This window comes from Phodopus roborovskii, unplaced genomic scaffold (genome assembly GCF_943737965.1).
Source record: "Phodopus roborovskii unplaced genomic scaffold, PHOROB, whole genome shotgun sequence".
NCBI classification, from domain to species: Eukaryota; Metazoa; Chordata; class Mammalia; order Rodentia; family Cricetidae; genus Phodopus; species Phodopus roborovskii.
Window position 1 is genome coordinate 28,760,053 of NW_026126418.1, and position 25,689 is coordinate 28,785,741.

Here is a 25,689-nt window from a genome sequence, read left to right on the forward strand (position 1 = left end):
TCATGTCATCCACTGACTGCCATTGTCAGATAACTCCTTGACCTCTGAAGTCAAAAACTTCTTTCAAAAGGAATCTCGGAAGCACAACTAGAACTCCTTGCTTCCCCACTGGGAAGGACAGGGCCATGCAGATGTTAAAGAAAACATTTCGGTAACCGGAACCCTCATCATGACAGAATCAAATGTCTTTGCCGATTGTGGCATTCGAGGGTACAATGAGTTCTGTGACCGACTATACTAAATGGCAGCCGTGCTTGAGAACTCCAAACAGCATATTGCCTAGCACCACTTTGTCAGTATAGTTACACTTACCTTAACATAATTGCTATACGTTGTATAGCTATTGCTGTATGAGTATAATGATATTTGCATGTTAAAAACACATCTTTATGGAGATGTGAAGCAGGAGTGTGGCAAATTTTGTATTTCTACAGAACATCAGCTGTGGACATTATAAATTGTCAATGGGACTGACCAGTTGGATGCAGGGGTTCAGATGTTGCATTTAAGAGCTCTGCTCTTTAGTCATGTGAAAAGGATTTTGTTTTTATTCTCTCTACCTGCATTGCAGAGCCCCAGTTAGGTGCTCCATGCTTCTAGCTAACATTCTCCTTATTCACATTTATTTTATAAAAGAAAAAAGGCAAGGCCACACATAATTAAGAACCTGGTGTGCTAGTAGCCAAACCTACAATGGGGCAGAGGGATCGTCCAATCCATTTCCTCTCACAGAAGAGTCACCTCCATAACTCACTTTAAGCACTGCCATTCATGAGTTATGAGTCATTCCCCTTCTAGTGAAAATAAATTCTGCCGCACCATCAGCCTGCACTGGGTATTTTTCTTAGGACATGTAAATTGTAAAAGGGTATGGACGTAATCGTGTCTGACATTAGCATCAAACTGTAAGCCCTTGCTCGTGGACACGGGCTTGTAAGGAATCGCATGCATTTGGGGGCTGGTAATATCTAGTTACAATACTTGTTTTTTGTTTTGTTTTGTTTTGTTTTGTTTGTTTTTTTGTTTTAAAGTGAGTTTATTCTTTCGGGTTTTATGGTGTTGGTAAACTGCTTAATCTGTCGCTTTGTGTTTTATGACACCAGCCAAATCCTTCAGGTCAGAGAGACCCAGCAGCCGAGCCACAGTCATTTATCACAGCTTCCATTTTCCGCACTGTTTGACATCCTAGTGGCACTTTCTTGGGACTGAAACTGGCACCTAAGGGTGTTAAGTGAGGGGCTTTAAAAACTTTTACATTTTCACGGGTCTCATATTTAATCCTGATTCACTGATGGAAAATAAAATTTGGGGTAAGCTTTGAAGAGTCCCCATCTTCTTGAAATCCATCAACTGGGTCTCTGGGGAGCTCTCAGAGACCCAGCTTTCTACACAATTAATATGCACCAAGTGATCTCTCTCTCTCTCTGTGCTCACAAACCTGTGATATTATATTGTGCTCCCTTGTAATTTGTCATAAATAAAACATAAACTGTATTTCTGAACCTGTCCCCTATTTCTACAGACACACAGTCTTAGTGTTAAAAGCTAAGGCTTTGGGAGTCCTCCAGTTCTTTCTTCTTGCTTCTTTATAAAATGCATGCACTAGATGTAGAAAGACAGCTCTGTTTATCGTGTATGTAAATCAAAGTAGGAGCCTCAGTTTCCTTGAGTGTTTTCTCTTTTAATTGATGCGTAAATCTTAAGTCCCATTGTGGTACCATTCTGTTCCTCTTTCTGCATGTTTTATCAAAATGTGAAAGAAATATATGGACTGATTTTTGTATGATCACATCAGGACTTCCTGTGAATGAAAGAGCATTTGCCAGCCCACACATGATTCCAGCTCTAGGGGAAGCTGAGGCAAGAGGGTTGCTGTGAGTTCAAGACCAGTCTGGGGATACATAGCAAAACTCTGTCTTTAAAAAAAATGTTGCAGATGCCAGAAATTTGTGCAGAAATATTCCTGCAAACAAACCAAACAAGGTAATTGAATTTACAGATGGGAAAAGATGACAAAACACAGATTCCACTGAGGTTAGGCAATGAGTACAGCATTCATTATAGTCTTCTATTTTTAATGTTTTTATAGCTTTAAAATATTTTATATTATGGTGATAAGTTAAACATTAAGTCTCAGAAGCAGTGAGGAAAAAACTAAATATAATTGATAAAATCAACTCTTTTTCATTTATGCATTTAACATCTAGCCCGAACAAGAATTTTACAAGACACATCCCTGATTTTTTTTTCTTTTTTTTCTTTTTGGTGCTTCTCCTTTCTGAGACTTGCTTGGATAAGCATTTGCAGCATTATTTAAAGGCAACAATCACCATTTGCCCCAAGCATGCCTTGGGTTTTAGGATCTGATACTAAGTACATTTTTAAACCCCTGGGTGTAGAAGAAAGTCATTGGAGGATAGACTGAAGTCCACCAAGACTGAGTTTGGTAGGGGAGGCACTGTGTGCCTAAATCAATGTTTTATTAATGCCAAGTAATTATTTGGCCACATTCATCTTCAGAAGACAGGAGAACTAATGTGATCAAACCTATCCCAGTCCCTCAGATGAGAGCAACTAGCATAGAATGGCTCTGTGCCCTGTGTTGTGATAATGGAGAGGGTGGCATGTCAGTGCTGGTGGTGGTCCCTTAACTGCTGTGGAAACATCCTGGTCTCAAGACAGGCTGATGTGCCTCTTTTTTTCAGCTCTCCAGTCAACACTGTTATACCAAAGGTGTCTGGCCATTGACAGTGGATGAGATAGTTTGCCCATATCCCTTCCTCTGAGGACTAAGGGTGACAACTGCTCTTCCTCTCTTGGATATATCCATGCCACAAAATCTCTGACTGTCAAAGAAGGACCTGTTATTTAGATAAAGGGCCAGCAGTGGCCAACAGTCATTAAGCTCACTCAGAAACCCTGCTGGTTATCAAGAGCCAGCAGCTGCTACTGCAAAGCTTGAGAAAATCCTCTGCCTAAGATCACCGACTAGAGCATATCAAGTAGTTTGACACTCACCAGCTTGCCCTTAGGGCCTGTACTGAGAGCTCACCACTGCAAGCAAGCAAGCAAGCAAGCCACAAGCAGGCAACACAAGAAGCCCAGCCAGTAGCATGTAGAGCTTGCAGTAAAGGCAGGCAGAACTCAAAGGTGATCCTTAACCATCTTTCACCACCCTGCTCCACACATCACTGATATGTGACAATTGGAGGTGTCACTGAAAGTGCCCTTCCTGCAGAGCCATGGGTTCCTGTTGGGAGGTCTCTCTTACAGATAGATTCCTCCCATTAGAGGTGCCCTAGCAGATCTGGGCCCACATCAGCTGTGCAACTTGGGACATTTCTTTAGAAGACAGGAGCACTGTATTATCTAGGCTATTCACAAGGAAATCTTTAAAGTTGCTTGGGCTAAAGTAAATGTAACATTGTACCAAAAGAAGGCTGGGGGGTTAGTGGTGTCAGTCCTCTGAGACTAGAATTAAAACCTAAGGAAAGTTACATGCTTCTTGCTAACTCCCACTTGCTGCTCCCACTCACAGGACTTGTGAACTCAAGCCTCTAAGTATCTGTTAGAACACATTGCCAAGGGGCAGGGATATGGAGGGCAGAACTTCCTGGACCCTTGGACTGGTCTGCAGGGGAACTCTGCTTTTCTTGTCTACAAGAGAAGGAGAAAGTACCGAACTGAGACCCCTTAATAGGGATTGATGACTCTATATGCCTGGGCAACTTCAGGCTGCAAATATGACAAGACTTGCAAGGCGTGTTGTGCTGTCTCCAAAAGCGAAGCAAGAGATGGCAGTCATTTCTGCCATGTTCTACCACGCAGGATCTCCATAGAGCCAGACATTCCGTGACCAGGTTCTCAACATGACTGGACTGTGTATGCAATATGGGAGGGCAAAGGTTTGTGACATGATCTCTACTACTCAATTCCCTTGGCCTGGGCTAGTGCAAATACTTACTAAATTTGCTAAGTGAATAGACACAGAACATCATTAATTCACTCAAACCTTGAATAGTTTGGTTACAAAATTATCTGCATTTTTAAATTCAATACAAGCTATTTCAATATTATTTCCTATTAAAACTGGAAAGAAATCCAAAATGATCATATCCTAAACCTTTGAAATTACAAATAAAAATTCCTTAAAAAAAATCTGAAAATATACAGGGTATATAAATTTTAATGAGTAAATGTTCTTTGTGGATTTTTTTTTAACACAAAGTAAAGTTGTTTTTTTATTTGACATCTGACCTCCTGATGATGTCCAGTAGGCTTTTTCCTGTGTATATAGTACACATCTTATAAAAGTGGTCTGTTTCATATTTGCTGTCAGATCTCTGTTTTCTTTTCTTTTTCCTGTTTTTTTTTTTTTTTTTTTTTTTTTGCTTGTTTGTTTTGTTTTCTGAAACAGGGTTTCTCTGTGTAAGAACCCTGGCTGTCCTGGAACTCTCAGAGCTCTGCCTGTCTGCCTCCCAAGTGCTGGGCTTACAGGCATGTGCCACCACTGCCTGGTTAGATCTCTGTTTTCAGTCGAGCCTTGTTTGCAAAATGCTGCATGCTATCAAGTTGATCTGGGTGCACCAGAGACCAGTTTAGACTAAAAGTGTCAAATGGCTTTGCAGTGCCAGATGGTACTGCTCAAGAATAGTGCTCTTCGTGGATAAAGTGCATGTCAATAATTCTGGGGAGCCCTACTATCTGTCCACAACACTTAAACCCTGCACATCTGTTCCTGTACTCTTAAGATAGAAGGGTTTCATGGACCAGGTGGCCTGGGTTCTAATCCCACCTCTATTTCAGATAAGTCATCTGTCATCTGTCCTATTAGATAGGAAAATAAGAATAGCACATACCTAGAGGGTTCTTGTAAGGATTCATGAAACTGACATATTTAGAAGAGTGTTTGGAAGCAGGGTGGTGGTGGCCACGCATTTAGTCCCAGCACTCGAGAGGCAGAGGTAGGCAGATCTCTGTGAGTTCGAGACCAGCCTGGTCTACAAGAGCTAGTTCCAGGACAGCTTCCAAACACAGAGAAACCCTGTCTAGAAAAACCAAAGAAGAAGAGGAGAAGGAGGAGGAGGACGAGGAAGAGGAGGAAGAGGAAGACTGCTTGGCAGGCACTGAGCACTATGATAGTATTAATCACTGTTAATATTTCCCAAGCCTGTTTTCTCAAACATACCAATTGCTTGATACATAGCAAGTACCTAGTAAAGGCCATTAAATGAAAAACTCCTCTACAGCATCACCTAGGGTTGATGCTACAGCTGCTATGTTTTGCAACTGTTGGAATTCAACCACATCCTGATAGTCACTTTCTGTCACTGCTGTGCAGACTCGGCTTCACAATGAAGACCTGTCCCAACTGTCTTAGATTCTTTTGTTGGCTACTGACAGAAACTCACTGGTGGCCAAGCAGAACCTGAGGAGGAATCTTACTGATTTGGGTATTTTAAAGTCTTCTGTAGGAGGTAGGGGAAGAATTATCCCAGAAAACATGTCAGCCCCTTCAAAAGCTGCCCTTGGAGGCCAGGTCAAAAGGCAATAACATGGATTTTCTTAACAGGTGACTTGAGGATTAGATGTATGCACCTGATTGTCCCCTTACTTAGACATATTGTATTTTTTTTTTTTGCTTGTGTTTCTGATATATATGATGAGAGAATGCAAGTGAGAAGATTTATTAGCACAAAGGTCAAGAAAACTCATAATTATTGGAGAGAGACATAATTTTATTTGAAAATAAAGTAATAAGATAGAGTCAAGAAATAAATACATCAAGACATACTCCCCCTGCCTCTCTGTTTTCTTTTTGAAAGTATATTATCTTCAGCAGGCAGCTGCCTTTTTCTGCTCGATATGGGTAAATGTAGGTGTGAATGGAAGGCACTGAAGGAAGATGGATGAGGGTGGGGAGGAGCAAATAGAAACTTAGTGGCAGGTGGACACTTTTCAGGCCTGATGATTCTCAGAAACCATTTACCAGGCAGCTTTAAATCACAGTCAAGAGCTAGGTGCTGCTTCAGTAATTCAGGCGCCAGAGTCAGGAGAGGTAAATATGCCTGGTGCGGCCATGTCTATGTTGAACTTCAAGGATTCTTTATTCTGAGGGTCCGGAGATGAGCTGCATAGCCTTGGAGTCCTATGAAATCATAAGATTTTATAGAAAGAGGAATTCATGTATCTCATTAAATTCTCAAAAGTATTCGTGATATAAATAATTGTAGAGCCAAGTGAGGAGTTTCAAGAGAAGGGGAAAGTAAAAGGTTACTGTGTAAAAACTCAGTGACAAAACGTGAAGTAAAGAGAGAATGATAGTTTATAACTCGGCAATAAAGAACAAGGTCCAGCCCTCTGCATTCAGGGTGGAGGGAAAAGGGCATACATAAGAACAGTTCCCTGGACCTGACAGAGCTTGGGAAGCAGAGACTTCAGAGGTCACAAAACACAGTACAGTGGGGTGACAATGAAATGCTGAGTCCCCAAGTCCCCATGCCAGAGTATTTGCTGGAGAGGGGGGGAAGCACCATCCTTGAGGATCCCGGCAAGAGGACAAGATATGCAGAGTAGAGGTCCTATGAGAGCCTACGGTCCCCGGGATGGAGAGCCATGGCTCCGTTTTGTTCCTGTGTCCACACTGACATTCTAGGCAACAGACTGGAGAATCCAGAGACATGAGCTTAGATCTGGTGCTTGGGAATCTCTAGCAAAAGACCAGCTAGAAACTTGGTCACCCTGTGGCAATGCCTGGCAACCTGTGGGCACCTCGCACCCACCCTGGTGCAGGGTGAGCTTCAGATCCCTTCATGTCTACACATGGATAATCATCGAAAGACATTTGAGAAGGGGCCTAGAGGACACAGGCAATTCAAAGCAACAGAAGAAAACATCAGAAATGTTATTAATTTCTTCAGGAGGGTAGGAAAAGAGTTGACAAGTCTAAGGGAGAAGAATAGATGGGGTTATAAAAAGGAGCAGAAAAAAATGCTTATAAATTTAAAACTCCTAGAAAGAAAGGAGAATATTCTATACAGGAAACAGAAGAGAAAATATCTTCAAAAAATAATAGACTTGGTACTCAACCTATTGGAGTTGCACTCATATAGGACAGGAAAAAAATATTGAAGGGCCAGTGAGCTAGCTCAGCAAGGAAAGACACCTGTGGCAGAGTCTAAAAACTTGGGTTCAGTCCACTGTATCCACACAGTAGAAAAAGGGAGCAAAGTGACCTCCACAGTCACTCCACGGCACACCTGTACACATGTAAAAATTAAATAAACAAGTAAATATAATAAAAAATATACTGAGGAAAAACAGCAAAAAGATTTGAGGAACACTGTGCTGGAGAAATAGAATCTGCAGATTAGATTGCAATGTAAACAGAATGATAAGAAAACCCTGAACTAATTAACTGTGTCTTTGTGAAATCACTGAACTCTGTGAATGAGAAGGAGGCTCAGAAGGGAACAAACCAACTAACCCGCAAACCATGAGAATAAGAATGGCATACTCTTCCAAAAATCAACTTTACAAACTAGACAAAGTAGTCAGTCTTTAAGGATTCTGGGAGGAATTATATGTTCCCAAAATTGTTAGGCAAACCAAAAGCTGAGTGTGAAAATAGAACAACGTCCTCCCCACCCGCATCCCGATCCCGTAGCCTCAGAACTGACTACCTGAGAAATGGGCGTGCTCTCTTATGAAGACTGACAGATGTGGTTCTGCAAAATGAGGCAGAAATTGAGGAAGGCCTAGGATACAAGACGTAAGATATCATCCTCAGGAGGGGAAAGCAAAAGCCCCAAGAGGGGACAAGCCAGACCTAGCTACCTCCAGGACGAAAGAGATCACATAAGACATGTGAGATGCTTGATTCTCTTCACAGTTACTTAATAGACATTTAATAAAATCATGTAGGATATAGAAAGGCATAGCTGTGTCAAAGAAATCTGAACTCCAGGAGATGAAAGTATTTAAGAAAATAGTCATTGTGTATTCACCGGCTGGGCAGTATTTATAGGGTGATCATTAGGAACACACAGGTTTCTTGGGGATGGAGGAGAAGTGTGGGGATCGTCACCTCTCATCTGCCACTATACCATCAATGTTTCAAAGTACATTGAGGAGGGGTGTGGGAGTGTCCTCCTCTCTGCCCAGCACTAGCTGTGAGCTCTTAGACACAGGATGGAGCCTCTCTGTGACTTGATTTCCCCATCCGTATCAGGATAATCATAACTATTGTCTCATAGGACTGTTAAAAAATATTAAGTAGGTTATGCAGTTGAAAACTCTTAGGGGAATTTATAGTGACATAGTAAGTGCTTGGTGAATAATCGAATGCTAAAATGTATAGGTATTGTGTAGCAATATGGTAAAAATGTCACCAATTTATTAAACAAATGAATTTGGTTGCCTTTAGGAATCATGAAATATGAACAATAAGGGACTACAGAGTTCTGGCTTTAGGTTTCTTAGTATGGTTTAAGAAAACTACTACAGGTAATAAAATAAACAAAGACTCATATTCAACCAGTTTTAAGATGAAGGTGCATGCAAGCTTTGGCAAGGACTACTTCATAGCCTCAAACAACTTATTAACATTCCCATTTGTTGTATAAGTGATGTCATATGTTTTTTCAGATCTAGCCAAGGAACCAAGTCATTTTTTAGAAATAAAATGGTCAATACAGGAATTTATCACTTAGTTATTTCTATATTAAAAACCACAACTAATTGAAAAAAAAAAACAAACAAGGTTTTCATTGCCCTAAAAGAATCTTACAGATATTAGTCCGTGATCCAAGATTCGTGGAGAAGAAACATACCTGGAAAGTAATTTCAAGCTGACTCCCCTCCTCCTACCCTCTGATAAAGAATTTAATAAGTAGTGGAGCCAGAGACTTACCCTGTGGGGTGTGGGGGCTGTAAGGCCTTCAGATGGAGAGGATGCACAGGTCTTTCTCCCAAAGCTGTATTTCCTCCTCCAAACTAATGAAAGGGCCAGTTGCAACTGGTGCTGTTCTTGTGCCCATAATGATATCCAACTGCCTCCAGGAGGAATCACACCCCAGCCATGTACTTCCAACAGATACTGGGATCAGAAACAAAGCCCTCGAAATCACGTATTCTTCCCTTGATTCTCAGTTCTGGTTGTCTACTCCTCTGCCAAACCCCAGTTTGTAGGATTTACCTGTGTGCGTTTTAATCTGCCAACTCAATATGGATTAAGGGATTTGTAAGATATTTCTAGAACTTCGTCATGCAGCAATATGAGTACTTCTCTGCTCTTCCATTTACTATAAAGGAAGGTTTTATTGTGTTTGCTGGCTCTCATATGAGTAGCAGTGAGGGGCTAGCACTTTTCAGTTTTGAAGGTCCCCTCATTTCCCCCTACTTCCAAATGCAATGCTTATCATATTGTGTCCAATGGAGAAACTCACTTTACTCTGGGCCTTTCCCAAACTGCCAGTGTGGAGAACACAACCTCCTCTACAAAGAAGGGAATGGAGCACACTGAACACTGTCCCGGTGTGACAGCAAGTGAGTCCCTCACTTTGGGGACCTTAGGCTGAGCAACTGACCACTCAACACACTGTCATCTAAGAGGGTGACAGTTAATCATTTCCTTAAATGGTGTGGGCATGAAACCAGACGACTGCGGCTCAGCTGACTGAGCTTTCCCAGTGCCCCTGCCGCTGGCACTGACTTGCAATTGTCCCCTTCTTCCCAGACTGCTGGGTTTCAAGAGATTCTGACGGAGGTGGAAATTTTAGCAGTGATTGTGGGATGCCTGTGTCATGACCTCGACCACAGGGGAACCAACAACGCCTTCCAAGCTAAGTAAGTGTTCTAATTGTTGTGATTTTTAATGCGTTTGCCTTTTTATTCAGAGCCAAAGGTGGCGAGTGCTAAAGAGTAAAGCATTAATTTCTGGCATCAGAGGCCAAGGCCACGCGCAGGCTTGGGCATGCATGTCATGGGGCCCATCCATCTTTATAATTCCCTATTCTTCTTTTAATTGCAAATTTGCCCTTCATGTCATGCTTGTTGATTTGGGCTGTCTCTGCTGACCTCAGTCAGAGAGCACAGCTCAGGTTTTCAAAGTCCTATTCTTTTCCTCTCTGCCCATTTGCCTCCCTGGCATGACAAGCTGCCCAGACCTGCTACTCTCAAATCTGGGTTTGGGATAATTAGAATAAAAACAGGCTCAGGAAGATTAATGAAGCCAAGAGTGTTTTTTCTCTTCCCATCCTTATTCCCATGCAAAGATGGAAAACAGACAAAGGCACCACATAAACATACGTGACGGGTAAGGAACTGTTCACCCTGCACATAAGTCACGTGGATAGACCAATCTGTTCCCAAACAAGTTATACTGGACAAGAAAGCCACTGCTTGGTGGCTCACATTGTGGCCAGGGCAACAGAACTTACACGTGTTAAATTCCAGATGTCAGGACTCTGGCCGTGAGGTCAAGTCTTAACGCTCTTTGAACTAGCTATCCGCTAAGAAAATGGTCAGAAGCCCTGGGGAAATGTTGTGGATGGGGAGAGAACAGGAAGAACAGCTTCTACAAAGGGGTGGGACAGATTTCAAGGTTCTCAAACAGGTAGACCTCTGCTAGATGAAACTCCACCAACCCACTGTGTGGTAACCAATTGCTTGAACACTCCCTTAGCCAGACCTTGACATCTTGATCTGGTCTGGCAAACCGTTTTGATCTTGTGTCCTTCTCTCCATCCTTCATCCTCTAACCCCCTATTTCAAGTGCCTCCCCTCAATACCCAGAATCCAATACTTCCTTGACCCTCTTAAACTTCTGTGACATCCCAGGCCTGCAAAAACGCAGCCTTGGTTCAGTTCAACAATACAGTCTCTTGCTACTCTGCCTAGACTTGTCAAAGCCCTGGCAGAAAATATCACAGTTGTGCAAGCTTGAGACACGACAGACGGGCATCCCCTCATGCTCAGAACTTCACGTCAATATTTCTCCATACTCCAGCAGCTCAGCCTGCATTGCTCTTGGCAGTTAGGTACCACTAGTGTTCCATTTTCCCAAGTTGCACCGCCTCCCCACACCACTCTAAGGATCACCTTGCCTCCTACTTCACTGAGAAAATTGAGACCATCAATCGAGAATGCTCTCAATTTCCTCCCCTGCCACCCACACACTTATCTCTTCCTCCCTCTCCTCCCCTCCTATCTCAATGAAAATGCTGTCTTTCCCATGGCTGAGGACAATCCCTCTGCCTCTGCTCTGGATCTTTCTCGCCTCTCTCCCCCAGGACCCTTCTCCAGCAATCTCTCCTCTGTCCTGTATCCACATCTCCCTGACGATGGGTGCTCTCTGTGCATCTAATTATCATGAAAAATTCTGCCCCATCTTGAAAATACACCTGCACCTCCCATTTGGTTTTTAGTGACTGTTCTGTCTCCTTCCTTCCTTCCTTCCTTTCTTCCTTCCTAGGCAAGCTTTTTGTAAAAGTGTCTGTGTTGGTTGTCTTTGCTTCCTCCAACCCCTGCCTTTGCCCAGGGCTTTCGATCCCATCTCACTAAAAAAGCTGTTCATGCCCTCTGTTCTTGACCCTGCTTTCCTTGGGCCGTATTTTCTTACTGCCTCCTTCCTAAACTTCTCTTCATGTTTTTTTCTCACAAAAGATATTTATCTACCTGTATAGCCTTCCTCCTCGGTTTGCCTCAAGGCCTCTTTCCTTGTGTCCCCGCCCTCCTCCTGCTCTCTTGGCTATTTGTACAAGAGCCTCCAGCCACCCAGTCCTGAACCCTGGCTGCATTTCTCAGGGCTGTAAGTCATAATTGCTTACCTCCAGACACTCCTACTAACTGTTGGAAGTGCCTCCAACTTCAAGTCCCAGACTCTTCCCATTCTCAGTCTTCCCTTTATTCATGTCCCCTTTTCTCTCTCTATGCCCATGAATGTGCAAGTTACTCAGCAGCCTCAGTGGCATCTCAGCAAAGCCAACCCCTTCTCTACACTCTTGGACCAACCTCTGCTTCCTTGTTGCTCTCCTGATGCTGCAATAACAAGCTCAGCTCCCCCTCGTGCCGGATTGGCACTCTGGGAAAATCCTTTCTCATGCACAAAGGTGTTTATGTCACTCTCCTCTTCATCTTCGGGCCTCCTGTGAATCTTGGATATTCATATTCCTTCATTTAGCCCTGTAAGGCTCCTTTAAATCGGACCCTGGCTCATTTTTCTGGCTTAGCGCTGACTAGGCCATCCATTCATCCCATACAGAAGAGACTTGCTCTCAGTGAGGCCCTGATAGCTCACCTCTTTCTGGTGTCTATTGTGCTGATTCCCACTCCAGAAAATGCCCTTCTGTGCCTTTCCCCACAGCTCCTCTGAACACATCACTTCCAGGGCTCTACCCACATACACTCCCTTGTCTTCGCTGCATGCATTCACGATGCCCTGGCGATGTCTTTTCAAATGTATCCACCTGCCTCCGTTTTAATTGCTGACTTCCAGGTGTATCCCCTCTCCTTCTGTAAGACTGTGCCCCAGCAGTGCCTGGAGCATAATAAACACACAGAAAGTGTTTGCTGAATGACTGAGTAGTGACTGGGTGGGTTGCACTTTAATAAACCTTCTCAACAGAGTTTCTGGATACTTATTATTATTTTTTTATTTTATTATTAAATGTGGGCTTTTACAAAAGCAGATGATGAAACAGCCTTAAAATGCATGGGTTTGATACTGTCGCAAAAGTTTAAAGCCTATTATTGTGCAAACCATATATGTAGCCCTTTTGACAGCTCCTTATTTAAAGTTGGTTTAAATGTCCTTGTTTTTCAAGATTCCTCTTGTCCATGCCATTGTATACTGTCAGTGTATTTCCCCCAGGACCCCCCACCATATTACTAACAATGCAAAAAAGAACTAACTGGTTAGAATTGTGTCTGTAAAGCAGGAGTGAACTCCTGTGTGTTCTTTTGAAGAGTGACATGAACAATGGCATGATCTACCAGAACACTACTGACTCTACCCAGCCAGCTTGTGCATCACACTGAATAGAGAAGCTCTTCTCAACATCGGTCCCTCAGCAGATTAGACCGAGAGCCCACCCCTAATCAAAGCTGGACCAATAGGACATTGCTGTGTGTGCCCATGGCATTGCATCAGTCAGCGGTGGAGAGCTGAGCCTTCTTGCAGGCTCGGGACTGCTGTCAGGAGAACCTGTGATGACTACATACAAGGGGACGAGAGAAACAGAAAGGACAGTCTACAGAAAGAAGTAGGGGAGGAAGACAGCAGTTAGAGAGACGTCAGAAGGAGACTGAGAATGAAAAAAAAAAAAAAAAAGTCAGACATCGAGCCAGTCTGTCCACATTACTTTTCCTACTTCTGGGGCACTCAGCCATTCTCATGACCCAGTCAGGGTTTCTGTGTCATTTAATCAAGACTTTTCCTGATGAAGCTCATTGTTCTTCATTTTTGTTTCTTGCAAATAGCAGTCCCTGAGACAAGAAAAACGATCATTTGTCCTTTCACTCTGCCGCCAAGCCCCTGCCTTATCTTCTGCAGATAGTTTTGTCTCCATTTTACAGCTTGTCTAAATTCATCCCCCCAAGTGTAGTGTAAATGGCAATTGGACCTAGGATCTCTGATTCCAAGATCATTCTTTAACTACTGCACCAGTGTTATCCTTGACTTTGTAACGTCTGTCTTGGACTATTGACATTGAACTTTCAGTTTGTTGGCCATCTTACCAGATAAGCTTTAGAAAACTAAAATAGACCCTGACAGGCAGCAACTCAAAATGCAGAGCTTGTGGAACTGAGCTGAACCTCTGCAGTTATATCTTTCAATGTCTTAATCTTGCAAAACTGGAAGTGAAAGCTCCTAAATCTCAGGTCAGCTGCCCAGGGCTGAACAGCTTTCACAGATATTAGGTAAGCAGTAAGTCCCTGACACCAGACTTATTTGTATCCTCCAGCCCCACTATCAACTCTCCATGCCCTAAGATGGAGCAGAGGGTTTGCTCAAACCAAGTCATCTTGCACCCAGTTTCCCAGCTCGTACATGCCCATCAGCCCTGCTAGTTCCCAATGAAGTCAGTCACACGGGTTTACACCACTTACTGTCTGTCAGCTTGCCCTCAGTTAAGATCCCATTTTTACAGTGAATGCCAGAGAGACTTTTAACACACTCCTTTAGTGATTAGAATAAGATTTACCCAGTGAGTGTACCATTGTTGAAAATCCCTAGGAAGAAGCCTGTAACCTTTGATCCTCCTTCATTCTTCAACAATGGAGAGTTTTCTGTGTTTAAGGCCTTGTGCTAAGCATTCTGGGAGGAGTAGGATGTGCAGAAGACAAACCCTTTTCTTAAGCTTTGCCAGGTCTAATCCATCTAATCAGATGATTTGGCAACAGAACTTATACACTACAGCTATTATGTGGCAATGCATAGGCTACCTTTTTGTCATATAGGCTATTAAAAAAAAAGGAGACTTTTAGCAAGGGACAAATTGCTATATAAAATGCAAAATGCCTCTACAATAAAAAAGTGTGACTTTGGAGCACAATTTGATTTATACTCTTAGCCTTTCTGATAAGTGGACCTTTGCATTTTCATATTTTATCCTTAATTTTTAAGTATTGGAGAGCGTGCAGTGGATGATCAATAGGTAGCAAGGCCACCAATACCACAGTGCTCTGAAATTGCTCTCCTCTCTTTTCTCCAGGGACAGCAGTGCCCGCTCATCCCCCTCTCTATTACAGCTGCCCCTGATGATTAAATATCAGTACGGCACAGCTTTGTAGTATATTCTCCTAGGAGATTCCTTCTATTCATTTCTAGCATAATCTCTTACACTCATTTCTTGGGAATGAAAACCCATCTTGTCGCTTTCGGCCAGGTCCCAGAAGTGAAATACTGGGGCACATTAATCTGCCCTGACAGCCTAATCCCATTCCTCGCCACCTCCCAGCAATTCCCAGCTTCCTAATTACCTTTCATAGTTTGCCTTTTTAAAGTTTCCTCGAAGCCATGGCTACACACAGCCATTAGCTCTTTTCCTCGAAGAATATGCATATCCAGGATGTGAGGCAGGGGTGTGCTTTGGTGTGCACTGACTTTGGGTGTCTACATGAAGCAATGATGTCTGTAGAAACAGAATTCTCCCTTTTACATTTCAGTACATTTGTGCGCTGGGTAGTGTGAGTCTAAAAATGAAAGACTTTAGTATTTGGGTTGATCCGAGTAACAAGGCACATCAGGATACTCACATGTGTGAATTACCAGCTTCCTCTCCCCCTCTTCCCATACACCCCGTATACACACATGGATGCATATAAATATATATGGTCATATTTCCAGAGCTATGGGGTATGTGCCCAAAGCCATTCATATGATGGATATATTTATCACAGATAATCGAAATGAGAGGCAGCATTAAAGTCAGTCTTCTCATATGATTGATGGAAGATTTTCTTTTTTCATTTAAGAAGAGTATATATCCATACAGTGTTTTACATGAAAGACGTGAGCTCTTTAGAACCGGCGTTACGAACAGTTAAGGGTACATAAGACTGAATATAATGCCCCTCCCTGTAGAACCACAGGGCATGCATGTGTTTACATATCAATTCCACTAGGGAATGAGTAGTTTGAACTTTTAAAGCCAGCATTTCACTGAGTTATTTGATACTGGAACCCTTTTTACTTTAACTTGTCTTTTGGCATTTGAAGTTAGTAATAGTCTATAGAATGTTTATTGACAAAGTTTATCCTGACACATGGGTTTAATTTCTGCCACTACAGTTATTTTCTGTTTTTAAACTGACTTTTGCTCTCAGTATTCCTAGGACATCCATGTAAGTATGTAGGAACATAGACAGAATTCCCGGTGAGCCTTGGCCAGGAAAGAAGGCATTGCGAGGAGGTTTGAAAGTCTTAGAAACACCGGTAGGAAGCACATACAATAGTAAACATCAGGGTTCCGTGTAAAACAGAAGTATTTCTTCAGTGACTTCACTGCAGCTAGCGCCAGCTCCATTCTCTGAACGCTAAGCTGATTCCTTACCTAAAAGAACCTGAGGATTTTAGTATAAGACTGGTCAGAGAAAGCATTCTACAGAAATCTAAGAGTGTGAGCTTCCTGAAGGTAGGATCCATGAATTACACATCTATATTTCAAATGCCAGGGACCTGACAAAATAATAGTTGCCAGTGCTTGTTGGCTACATTAATGATAGGTACGTGTATTTATGCTAAGTATGTGTATTCACGCTAGGTACATGTGTTCATGCTAGGTATGTGTGCTCATGCTTATGTGAATGGATGAATGAGTCCCAGTGTCTTCCTGAAGTGAAACCACATTAGTATGGTTCAGTTTCAAAATTTACATATTTTCTGTACCTGATTACATACTGAATGAGTGTAAGATGGAATTATAGAAAAGAACAATTATAGAAAAGAATCTAACAGTAATATCATGCTGGGGCCCAGCAGTTCTGAAGCCACATGAACATGGGGAGGAAATTCACAACAGAGCAAGCATCAGAGTGCCTCCTACCGTGTCCTCTCCCTGAGAAAGGAAATATCCCTTATACATCCTGAATGAAGAAAACACTAAGTGACTTGTGAACATCTAGCTAGCTTACCTCTTATGCAGTGAAAAAATATCAGTACATGAAGTGGCTTAATGTGATTCCTAGTACGTGTTAGGCACTTACTGATGGTGGTTATTATTAGCAGTAACCATTATAAAATATGTTACACATGTATTTTAAAATATATTGCACACGTTTTTAAATACATATAAAATATAAATAAATAGATGTATAGAATTATATGTAATGTATAAATATTATAAAATATGCTGACACATATATTATAGTTAGCCCCCTAGTTTATCTATAAGCTCTCCACACAGCACCAGGAGCAAATAATTTTTAAGCACCTACTCCATCCCAAGCACACAGAAGCTCAACATCCAAGTCAAAGTCATGTTGTGTGCATTTGTCATGGAAATGCATTCCATATAATGCTAAATGACAACTGACATTAAATATTAACCCACTGGTAAAATTAGCCTGAACTCTGTCAACTTATTAGATGATGTAATAAGCTTAGGCAAGACTTAAGGAAATAACACATACCTGATTAAAATCTAGTTCCTTCCTTCGTTAACCCTCTTAATTGCAAGCTGTCCTCAACCTAATCTTGTTGTTACCCCAGGATGCAGTAGCTCTGAGTCTCTCCAAGGATCACAGGTCCTCTGTACCCCTGAAAGTGATGGTGGCCTTGGATTGCCTCACACTAGAGATGCAAGGCATCTTGGGATGGGAATCCTTCTTGTGTATAGGAGTAGCCTTTTATTATCTCACTGGCAGGATCAGTAACAAGATGTCATTCTCCATTATTTGCAAGTTAAAGCCAAACTGTCCTCCCAACACCCACAGGCTCCCTGCAGTAAGCCAGCAAAGAACACTGGGCCTGGATGGATCCTCAACTGACTCCTAAATGGCTCTTTGATTCCCCGGGTTTCTCTTGGCCCCTAACATGCTTGAACTCCAATTCCAAAGAAACAGTTGGAGGTGAACTGTTGAAACACTACTCTAAAATAAATACTTCACTGAACTGGCATTGCTGGGGGATGAGCTGTTCTACATAAGTGAAATTTACAGACAATCTAAGGATCCCCTCAGGTATCAGTGAACACTGTGTTCCTTTAAAATGGAAATGTCCATGTGTGTTTTAATTATCTATTAATACTTAATATAGACTCCTATCTACTCCCTATATGGCACTATGACAGGCGCTTTCAAGCATTTTATTTTAGCCTCATAACAACAGATGAGGCAGACAGTAGTGACATGATTTAAGAGGCAAAGAAACTGAGCCCGAAAGTCAAGTGATTGACCCAGGCGGCTTCCTGAAGGAAGAGCCGTGCCTTCAGGTCCACAGAATTCTCTGGTCTTCTACACTAAGATATGGTAGTGGTCCTTGCAGGTGAAGAGACACTAACAGAAAGTTGTTAAATGTATGTAGAGTAGATAATGAAGACTACAGAATGTTCTCCAAGTCTTTTCCAGTGGAGAGTCAGGCACATCTGATAGGAAAGAGTTTCTGTGCATGCTTAGATGTCGAAGGCTTAGTTCATGATGCCTATGTGGATCACAGAGGCAAAAATTATAACACACATGCACACGCACACATGAGCCTGAGCACGCACGTGCGCGCGCGCGCACACACACACACACACACACACACACACACACACACACAGCACTTGGCATCTATACTGTTGCCACCTATTTTACTTTTGCTCAGAATCACATCTTGTCATTCACCAGCCTTTAATGACTTAAAGACAAGGACTGTGCCTTGTTAACCATGTACCATCCACAGCATTCAGCCTGACATGTAGAAAGTTCTTGAAAAGTTTGTTTAAGAGATGAACAAACTCCACAGCAATTACCTAGAAAGCTTTTGGTTCACCGCCAAAAGCAGTATGATCCAAAGAGCTGGTGTGGGAAATGGTTAAGGTAAAGGGTCCTGTCTACTCAGCCTTATGTTCTCTTTCAGGAGTGACTCTGCACTGGCTCAGCTCTACGGGACATCAGCAACCTTGGAGCATCACCATTTTAACCATGCGGTGATGATCCTTCAGAGTGAGGTGAGACCTGCTCCACGTTTCCCCTCAACAGAAGGCCAACTAAGTGATCCCCATTCAATGCTGAGCCATGTATGAATCCAGAGACGTAGGAGGCCGTGTTTAAGCTAGCTCAGCCCCTGGCTCCTTTTGTGAACCCATCACATGCCAAAGACCTCGTTCCAGGCCTTCCCGGGATGGCTAACCTGGCTCTGCTGGAGGTTTTGCAGAATCACTTACACAGTACCAGGTGGAGGTTGCTTATGGCCAAGGCATCATCTTGTTTTCCTTGAATCTTCCTTGAAGGATGCAGGAAGTTAGAGTGGTCTAACTTGCCCATTTTATGAAACCCAACACCATGGAAAGAGATGGCAGAAACAGTAAGAGTCAAGCTTTGATAGTGAAATTGAGACGAAAAAAAAAAAAAAAAGATGAAAGAACTGAATATCTTGGTAGGACTGCATTTGAAACTGAGAGACAGCTACTAACACCAAGACAGGAGCTAAAGCCATATGCCTTATTCTGCTTCCTGCAGCAACTCAGAACTCAGAAGGCACTGGAGTGTTGACTTGTCTCTTTCAGCACAGAAAAACAGAAACAACTAACTGACTCTGGCTGCAGCAGCTTAGTTTGAGTTTTTAACTTGCCAGGAGGAATCTATTTAATTTTCTGAAGTCATACAGACCTCTTTTGGGGGGGAGGGTGCAGAAAGGAATCATCTGTCCCCTGTTATTTGTCAGCTCTCTGGCTATGCCATTAATTATTATTATTATCGTCATTAAGGCCCTGCTTCACTGGAATGGCATCATTAAATATGGAGGCTCTTTTTTTTTCTCTAGACTATCTTGAGGAAGCATATCTTTTATAATATCACCAAAGCCTCATAACAGAGACCCACCACTCCAGAGCCTGAATGTGGGCTAGGGCAGGGCAGCCAGCCAGAGGTGCTGTGTTTTATTTAGGAGTAAAGCTCCTAAGTAAGGGCCTTGGAAACTGATGGAGACAACTTCCTGTCATCTATGGTTTTGGAATATGAAAGCCACATGTTAGCTGAGAGCTATGGAGGAGCCAATGCTTTTGTTTGGCTTGTTTTTTCTCTGCTAGCAAGCAGAGCCGCCTTTTGTCACCATTGGTATCATAAACAGCCCAGCTCCCTTAGGCCATGTCCTCTAAACATGACACATTTGGTCAGCCTCCACTCCAGTTTCTTCTGAGTGATAATAACCAGTGAAAATGGAAGCAGGCGATGAACCCCAGGCCCCATGTCCACTCCATTTTGCCACCAAGAAGACAGATGTCACCCCTGTCACACTTTCCAGTTTACACAGATGTGCAGAGGTTAGAGGGCTTGAAAAAGTTTGCCTCAGGCCTTTCTTTCTCTTCACCTGGATTTCCCACATGTGCCATATTCTCTGGTTCCCTAAACCTAGTCTCTCATAGCATTTGTGAGAGACTCATTTCCATTTGAGGGTCAAACCTTGAGGTGGTGTTCAAGGCCAATTTGAATATTCAGTAATGTACTGATGCAAACTGTCTTTTACATGTTAGAGCTGATTTGGCTGGATTTGTATTCCCCAAAAACAGTACTATTTACCATGCCCTTTAAAAGCAGTAAGAAGCATGTGACAGAATGACCAGCCCCCTCAAGTGCTGGTGACTTCTCTCGTCTGAATGCAAACTTCTATTCAGACTTTCTGCTAAGGCTTCCACGGGGTGATGCTGGATGTGTTGCTGAATCCAGATGACCATTTTCCCAAAGGCTATAAACTTCTTTTTCCCAGATTCCAGAATACCTGCTTGCAACTGTCCGCATGAGGTAATGCTCAGGCTAAATAGAAAGAAAACACCCTGGAGAAAATCATGGTTCAGGTTCCCTTGAATTCTTTGTCCTCTTCACCGCTGAATTAAAGGTCTGGAAGAGTACACTTGAAAATTACTATTAACATTGGACCTGGTCCCAGGTGGAGCCTGCAGTCAGGAGGGGAGAGTTCACCCAAGGAGATAAATCAGCTCAAGCAAAGCAGATTATCACCTGGCTTATGATTAAAATGGAATTGCTAATTGGTATTCTGGTTCCCTGGAAAAAAATTAATTTACCTCTCATGGAGAATAGTTTATTCCTGAGAAGTCGTTGGCCCCTTTACTTCCCTGCCATCTTCTGGCTCTCAGTCCTAGGTTCAAATTGATCCAGTCCCCAGGCCACATGCTTATGAGTTCATATTTCATGCTAAGACAGCAAACTAAAGAAGTTCTGACTTGGTGAGTACATGAAGCAAATGATGGTCACGTCGCTGAAGGGTTTCCCACCTTACTAACAGCAAGCAGTGGGGCTGCCAACTGAGTCTTCTTCTTCTAGAGGATGCTCTCCGGTAGCACGGAGGCAAAGCTGTATTGCAGCCTTTGTTTGATAGACACCATCATTAGAGTCCCTCTACATGCAGACAGTGGCTTCTTCATCCTAGCTGTTCAGTAGTTACCCAGTGGTGGGCATTTAATCCAGCATATGCTTTAGCAAAGCAGAGCTCCTCACTTCAGCAGGGAGAGAGATCTTTGAGTGGCATCTCCTGTGCACTGAAGGCTGTTTAACTATATCTCTGACCTCTCCCATTAAAAGTATTAAAGGTCAGTAGTGTCCCAGCCAGTCATGACCATCCAAAATGTCTCTGTTTGCTCCCAGACTTCCACTATCTAAATTTCCCACATTGAGACACAATAGTCTAATGACCTTTGCTCTTCCTCAAAGTCACTTGTCACCATAGTGAGTGTTTCTAGAATGCCAGCTAAATCATTATTAGTAGAAGCAGTATTTCCCTGGGATCAGAAAGATCCCCAAATGTTTAGCCCACTTCTTCACTGTGTATCAACATAATAGCACAAGTTCACACATTTTCAGAGTTCCTATCCACACTGAAAAGATTGTACAGTGTTCCTCAGTGGACCTCCCCTGAAGCAATTCACTTTCTGGCTTTGTTATTTGCCAGGATGTCTGTTTGTATTTGTAAAAGTTTTGTTAAGCTTTGGGCTGGAGAGAAGGGGAGGGCTCACATTTAAGAGCATTTGTTACTCTTCCAGAGGACCTGAGTTCTGTCTCCAGCACCTGAGTCAGGTGCCTCACAACCACCTGGATCTCCAGCTTCCGAGGATCTGATGCCCTCGTCTAGTCCCAGTGGGCACCTGTATACACTTACATGCACACACACACACACACACACACACACAGACACACAAAATAAAAATGAATCTATAAAAAAAACTTTTACTAAACTTTAAATTTTGTTCATGTTCTGATCTTTTTTTAAAAGTGTAGGGAAAACATGAAGTTTAATGGTGCATTTTGTGACTTTCTACCTTCTTACTACAGGGTCACAACATCTTTGCTAATTTGTCCTCCAAGGAATACAGTGACCTCATGCAGCTTCTGAAGCAGTCGATACTAGCCACAGACCTCACGCTGTACTTTGAGTAGGTATTGGAACTTAGTCTGTTTAACAAATGGGTACTAACCTTCCGCCTTTAATTAATCTCTGGGTCCACACTGGATGTTGCCTATTCTTCCAGCATTGCTCTCAGAGCTTCCCTAGTCTAAATGAAGCTCATTAAGATGGTGTGTACACTCCAAGGACTCGGGGCTATGGTGATGAGTTTGAAGTCTTTCTTATGATTGATGAGCCTTCCCTGGATCTCAGGACTCTGAGGCTAAGTGCTGGTCAGGTTATTTCATATACTGCCTCCAACGGCTGTTTCCAGGTATTTTCTATCTCTGTAATGGTGTTGATGGTGATGATGAACAATATTCATGGATGGAAGTTTGATTAGAAACTTTAGCCTGTGTTCCTTGTCCGTCTCCCCAGTTCATGCTTTGAACATGGAGTCTGCCGCCATTTCTACCAAAATTATTCGGTCAGTGCTCGCCAAAGACTTCTGAACTTTTCTAGCTTTCTTGACATAAAGGCTTACTGGTGTGTCACTGTTAGTTTCTACTCTTTGCTTCTCCAACACTCAGGAATATTTCTTTCTCCGTTTCCAAATCCTCTGTAGATTTCTAATCCCTCATCATTTGCATGTCCTGTAACCTATGCTCTGCTCTCTCTCTCCCTACTGAGATTGTCTTCCTGACCTGCCTCTATTACCCTGACATAGGTTACCTGCAGGTGTGGGGGGGGGGATCTGAAATGCTTCATGCTAATTCCCTGCATTGTAGATACTTATCCCTGCCTCCCATCCACCCATCCTTCAAGGAAACCTTAAATGTAGCTTGACTGTCAAAATCCTTCCTTATTGCCTCCTCTATATTTTCCATTTTTAGAAGGATTTTATGTTTAATTTATGTTTAATATGAGGGAGGGGCTTATGCACATGAGTGATGTATCCCTGGAGACTAGACGAGGATGTCAGAGTCTCTAGACCTGGAGTTACACGTAGTTGTGAGCCACTACGGGTGCTGGAAACCTAACTCGGGTCTTCTGCATGAATAGTGCATTCTTAACCATGGAGCCATTTCTCTGCCCCCCCTTTTTCCTTTGCAATATTAGCTTTCATTTCTCACCTATAGTATCTGTCTGCATTGGCCATACCTGACTACATACTATCCTTTGAAACAATGCCATGTCCCTATTCCACAATCATATCATCATCCCTATATAGAATCCTATCCCCACTCATGCTCTGTCTGAACTGACCCATCCTTTAGGTTTTGTCTTTTCTATCACTTTCCCTTTCAAGTCTTACTGTACCATTGACACTGCATCAATTTTAATTAGGTTCAATGGTAGGAAATAGAAAACCCAAAGCAACAATGTCTCCATCGCATAAAAGAAGTACAGAGACCCACAGTCTGCTGGTGGTATAAATGAGGTCCTCATAAACCGGATTTCTTCTGTCTTCCTATGATGTTAGTGGAAGAGGTCCTCATAAACCGGATTTCTTCTGTCTTCCTATGATGTTAGTGGAAGAGGTCCTCATAAACCGGATTTCTTCTGTCTTCCTATGATGTTAGTGGAAGAGGTCCTCATAAACCGGATTTCTTCTGTCTTCCTATGATGTTAGTGGAAGAGGTCCTCATAAACCGGATTTCTTCTGTCTTCCTATGATGTTAGTGGAAGAGGTCCTCATAAACCGGATTTCTTCTGTCTTCCTATGATGTTAGTTTCCACCTGTTAGTCAGAGATAGTTGCTCATGTTCCAGTGCTGCCGCCCTCCTTCAAGCCAACAAGAAGACAGGACAAAGAAGTGGGCGGGAAGTAACTCAGGCCATCTTCCAAGGTGTTCTGGAAGCTGCCACGTAATACTTCCAGTTACATTTCACTACTCAGAATTTGGTTTTGTGGCTATATCTAGCATCAAAGAATGTTGAGGAAGGAAAATTTCCTTCTTCTAGAAGAAGTTCTAGAAGTTATATTAACAATGGAGAAAGGAAGAAGGGATATTGGTGTAGACAATGGACAGGTCGTGCCACAGGCATTTATTACTGAATTTCACTGTATGGATTATTGCATGGGATAGTGGAAGGCGTAAAGTCTTGAGTGTTATTGGCCTGAACTTAAATTCATTCTGTCATCCCTGTTAAGCCCAGTGTCTTGAAAGTTCTCTCTCCTCCTTGGAATTCTAATGATCTGTAATGTCTTCAAAGGGTTAAATATAAAGAAGAGGGCACACCACAACTGACATGAGTAGCCACAACTGACATGTGAGAGAATGAAAGAATGGAACAAGGGTTCAATGAGATAGACCAAGGCGCTCTCTCTCTCTCTCTCTCTCTCTCTCTCTCTAGATGACAGTGACACACAAACAGTCAACCAAAGATCAGAGAGGTTTAATGTATCTCTAATGAAAAACAGAGACCAAAATGGAAAAGAAAAAAAAAGTACCATAGAGAAAAACCAGTTATTAATACCCTTGAAGAAGTCAGGGGCTGTATCCATTAAACAATAATAGGTTGCTTTAAGAAATAACAGAAGGCAGCATGAAGAAAAAAAGCTCTTGAAAATGAAAGCATGGTGGTTAAAAGAATGAATGAAAGCTTTGGGGGTAAGAGGGTTCAGGCAAAAGGCTAACGGCAACAGATGCACTTGTTTTGCATGCTGTTTTGAGCTCTTAGATTTGTCAGCCGTATGCCTGCTTTCCATCTGACAAATACAGAAGTGTGCATGTAGCACCAATGAGATGGCTCAGATACTTGATGCTGTAACTGACTACGTGGGTTTGATCTCCAGAATCCAGATGCTAAAACAAAGAACTTTTTGAGGTTGTGCTCTGACCTCCACAATGTGTGCATGCACACACACATAAATGTAAAAAAAAAAAAAAAAAAGTAAAGTATCGTATATGCTGCGTGTGTGTGCGCGCGCACGCGTGCGCACGCACACGTGCGCACACACAAAGGGCTTCAGGCTTACAAGTGTGCCCACCATACCTAACTTAGTAACATGGAGCCTGGGGACTGAACTTGCCTTCCCATGTTTGTGTGATAAGGTACTTTACTGTCTCCCCAGCCCAACAAAATTGTCTGAAGTAAATAAAAAATGCATGTCTTAAAAGATTCGGCCTCTGTTGCTAACTAGCTCTGTGCCATCAAAAGCGTTGCTCTCCTCTGAGATGCCTTCCTTCATACATGGAATGATGATACCATGCTTTACATTTTACGAGTGGTGGTGACAGCAACCTCATTGCTTTACAATCTACTTATTCCACGTGTTCTGTGGCCCTCGGGCTGCCTTCACTATCATGGCCTCCCATCTCTCTCTAGACTGATGCTCCTAGATTTGGGATTTATGAAAAAAATCCATGTTATGTTGCTTTTTTTTTTCCCCTGGCACTTTGCAAGATCTTGTGTTATATTTCTCAAAATAGAAGCATTTTCTAAACCAAGTTTCCAAGTAACTCCTAAAGGGACAAAAGTGGGAGGGAAGCCACCCTCAGCTGTTGGTGTCCATTTATCAAGCTCTGCTAGAGATGTGACGAATCACTAAGTGCTGCTGGGATGCAGTCAGGGAAGTTGGTTGCCAGTCCTTCCCTCATTACTCTGCTCTTATCTTGACGCTGCAGCCTCTGCTAATGTTTG

At 42.6% G+C, this 25,689-nt stretch overlaps 1 protein-coding gene across 1 annotated transcript in view; it reads left to right on the forward strand.

The window, feature by feature from the left end:
- Pde11a (phosphodiesterase 11A) overlaps positions 1–25,689 on the forward strand; it is a 347,781-nt gene that overhangs the window by 271,252 nt on the left and 50,840 nt on the right. The window contains exons 13-15 of the mRNA XM_051184429.1: positions 9,737–9,846; positions 18,563–18,653; positions 21,991–22,091. Of these exons, the coding sequence (XP_051040386.1) occupies positions 9,737–9,846; positions 18,563–18,653; positions 21,991–22,091 (302 nt within the window). The remainder of the gene's footprint in view (positions 1–9,736; positions 9,847–18,562; positions 18,654–21,990; positions 22,092–25,689) is intronic.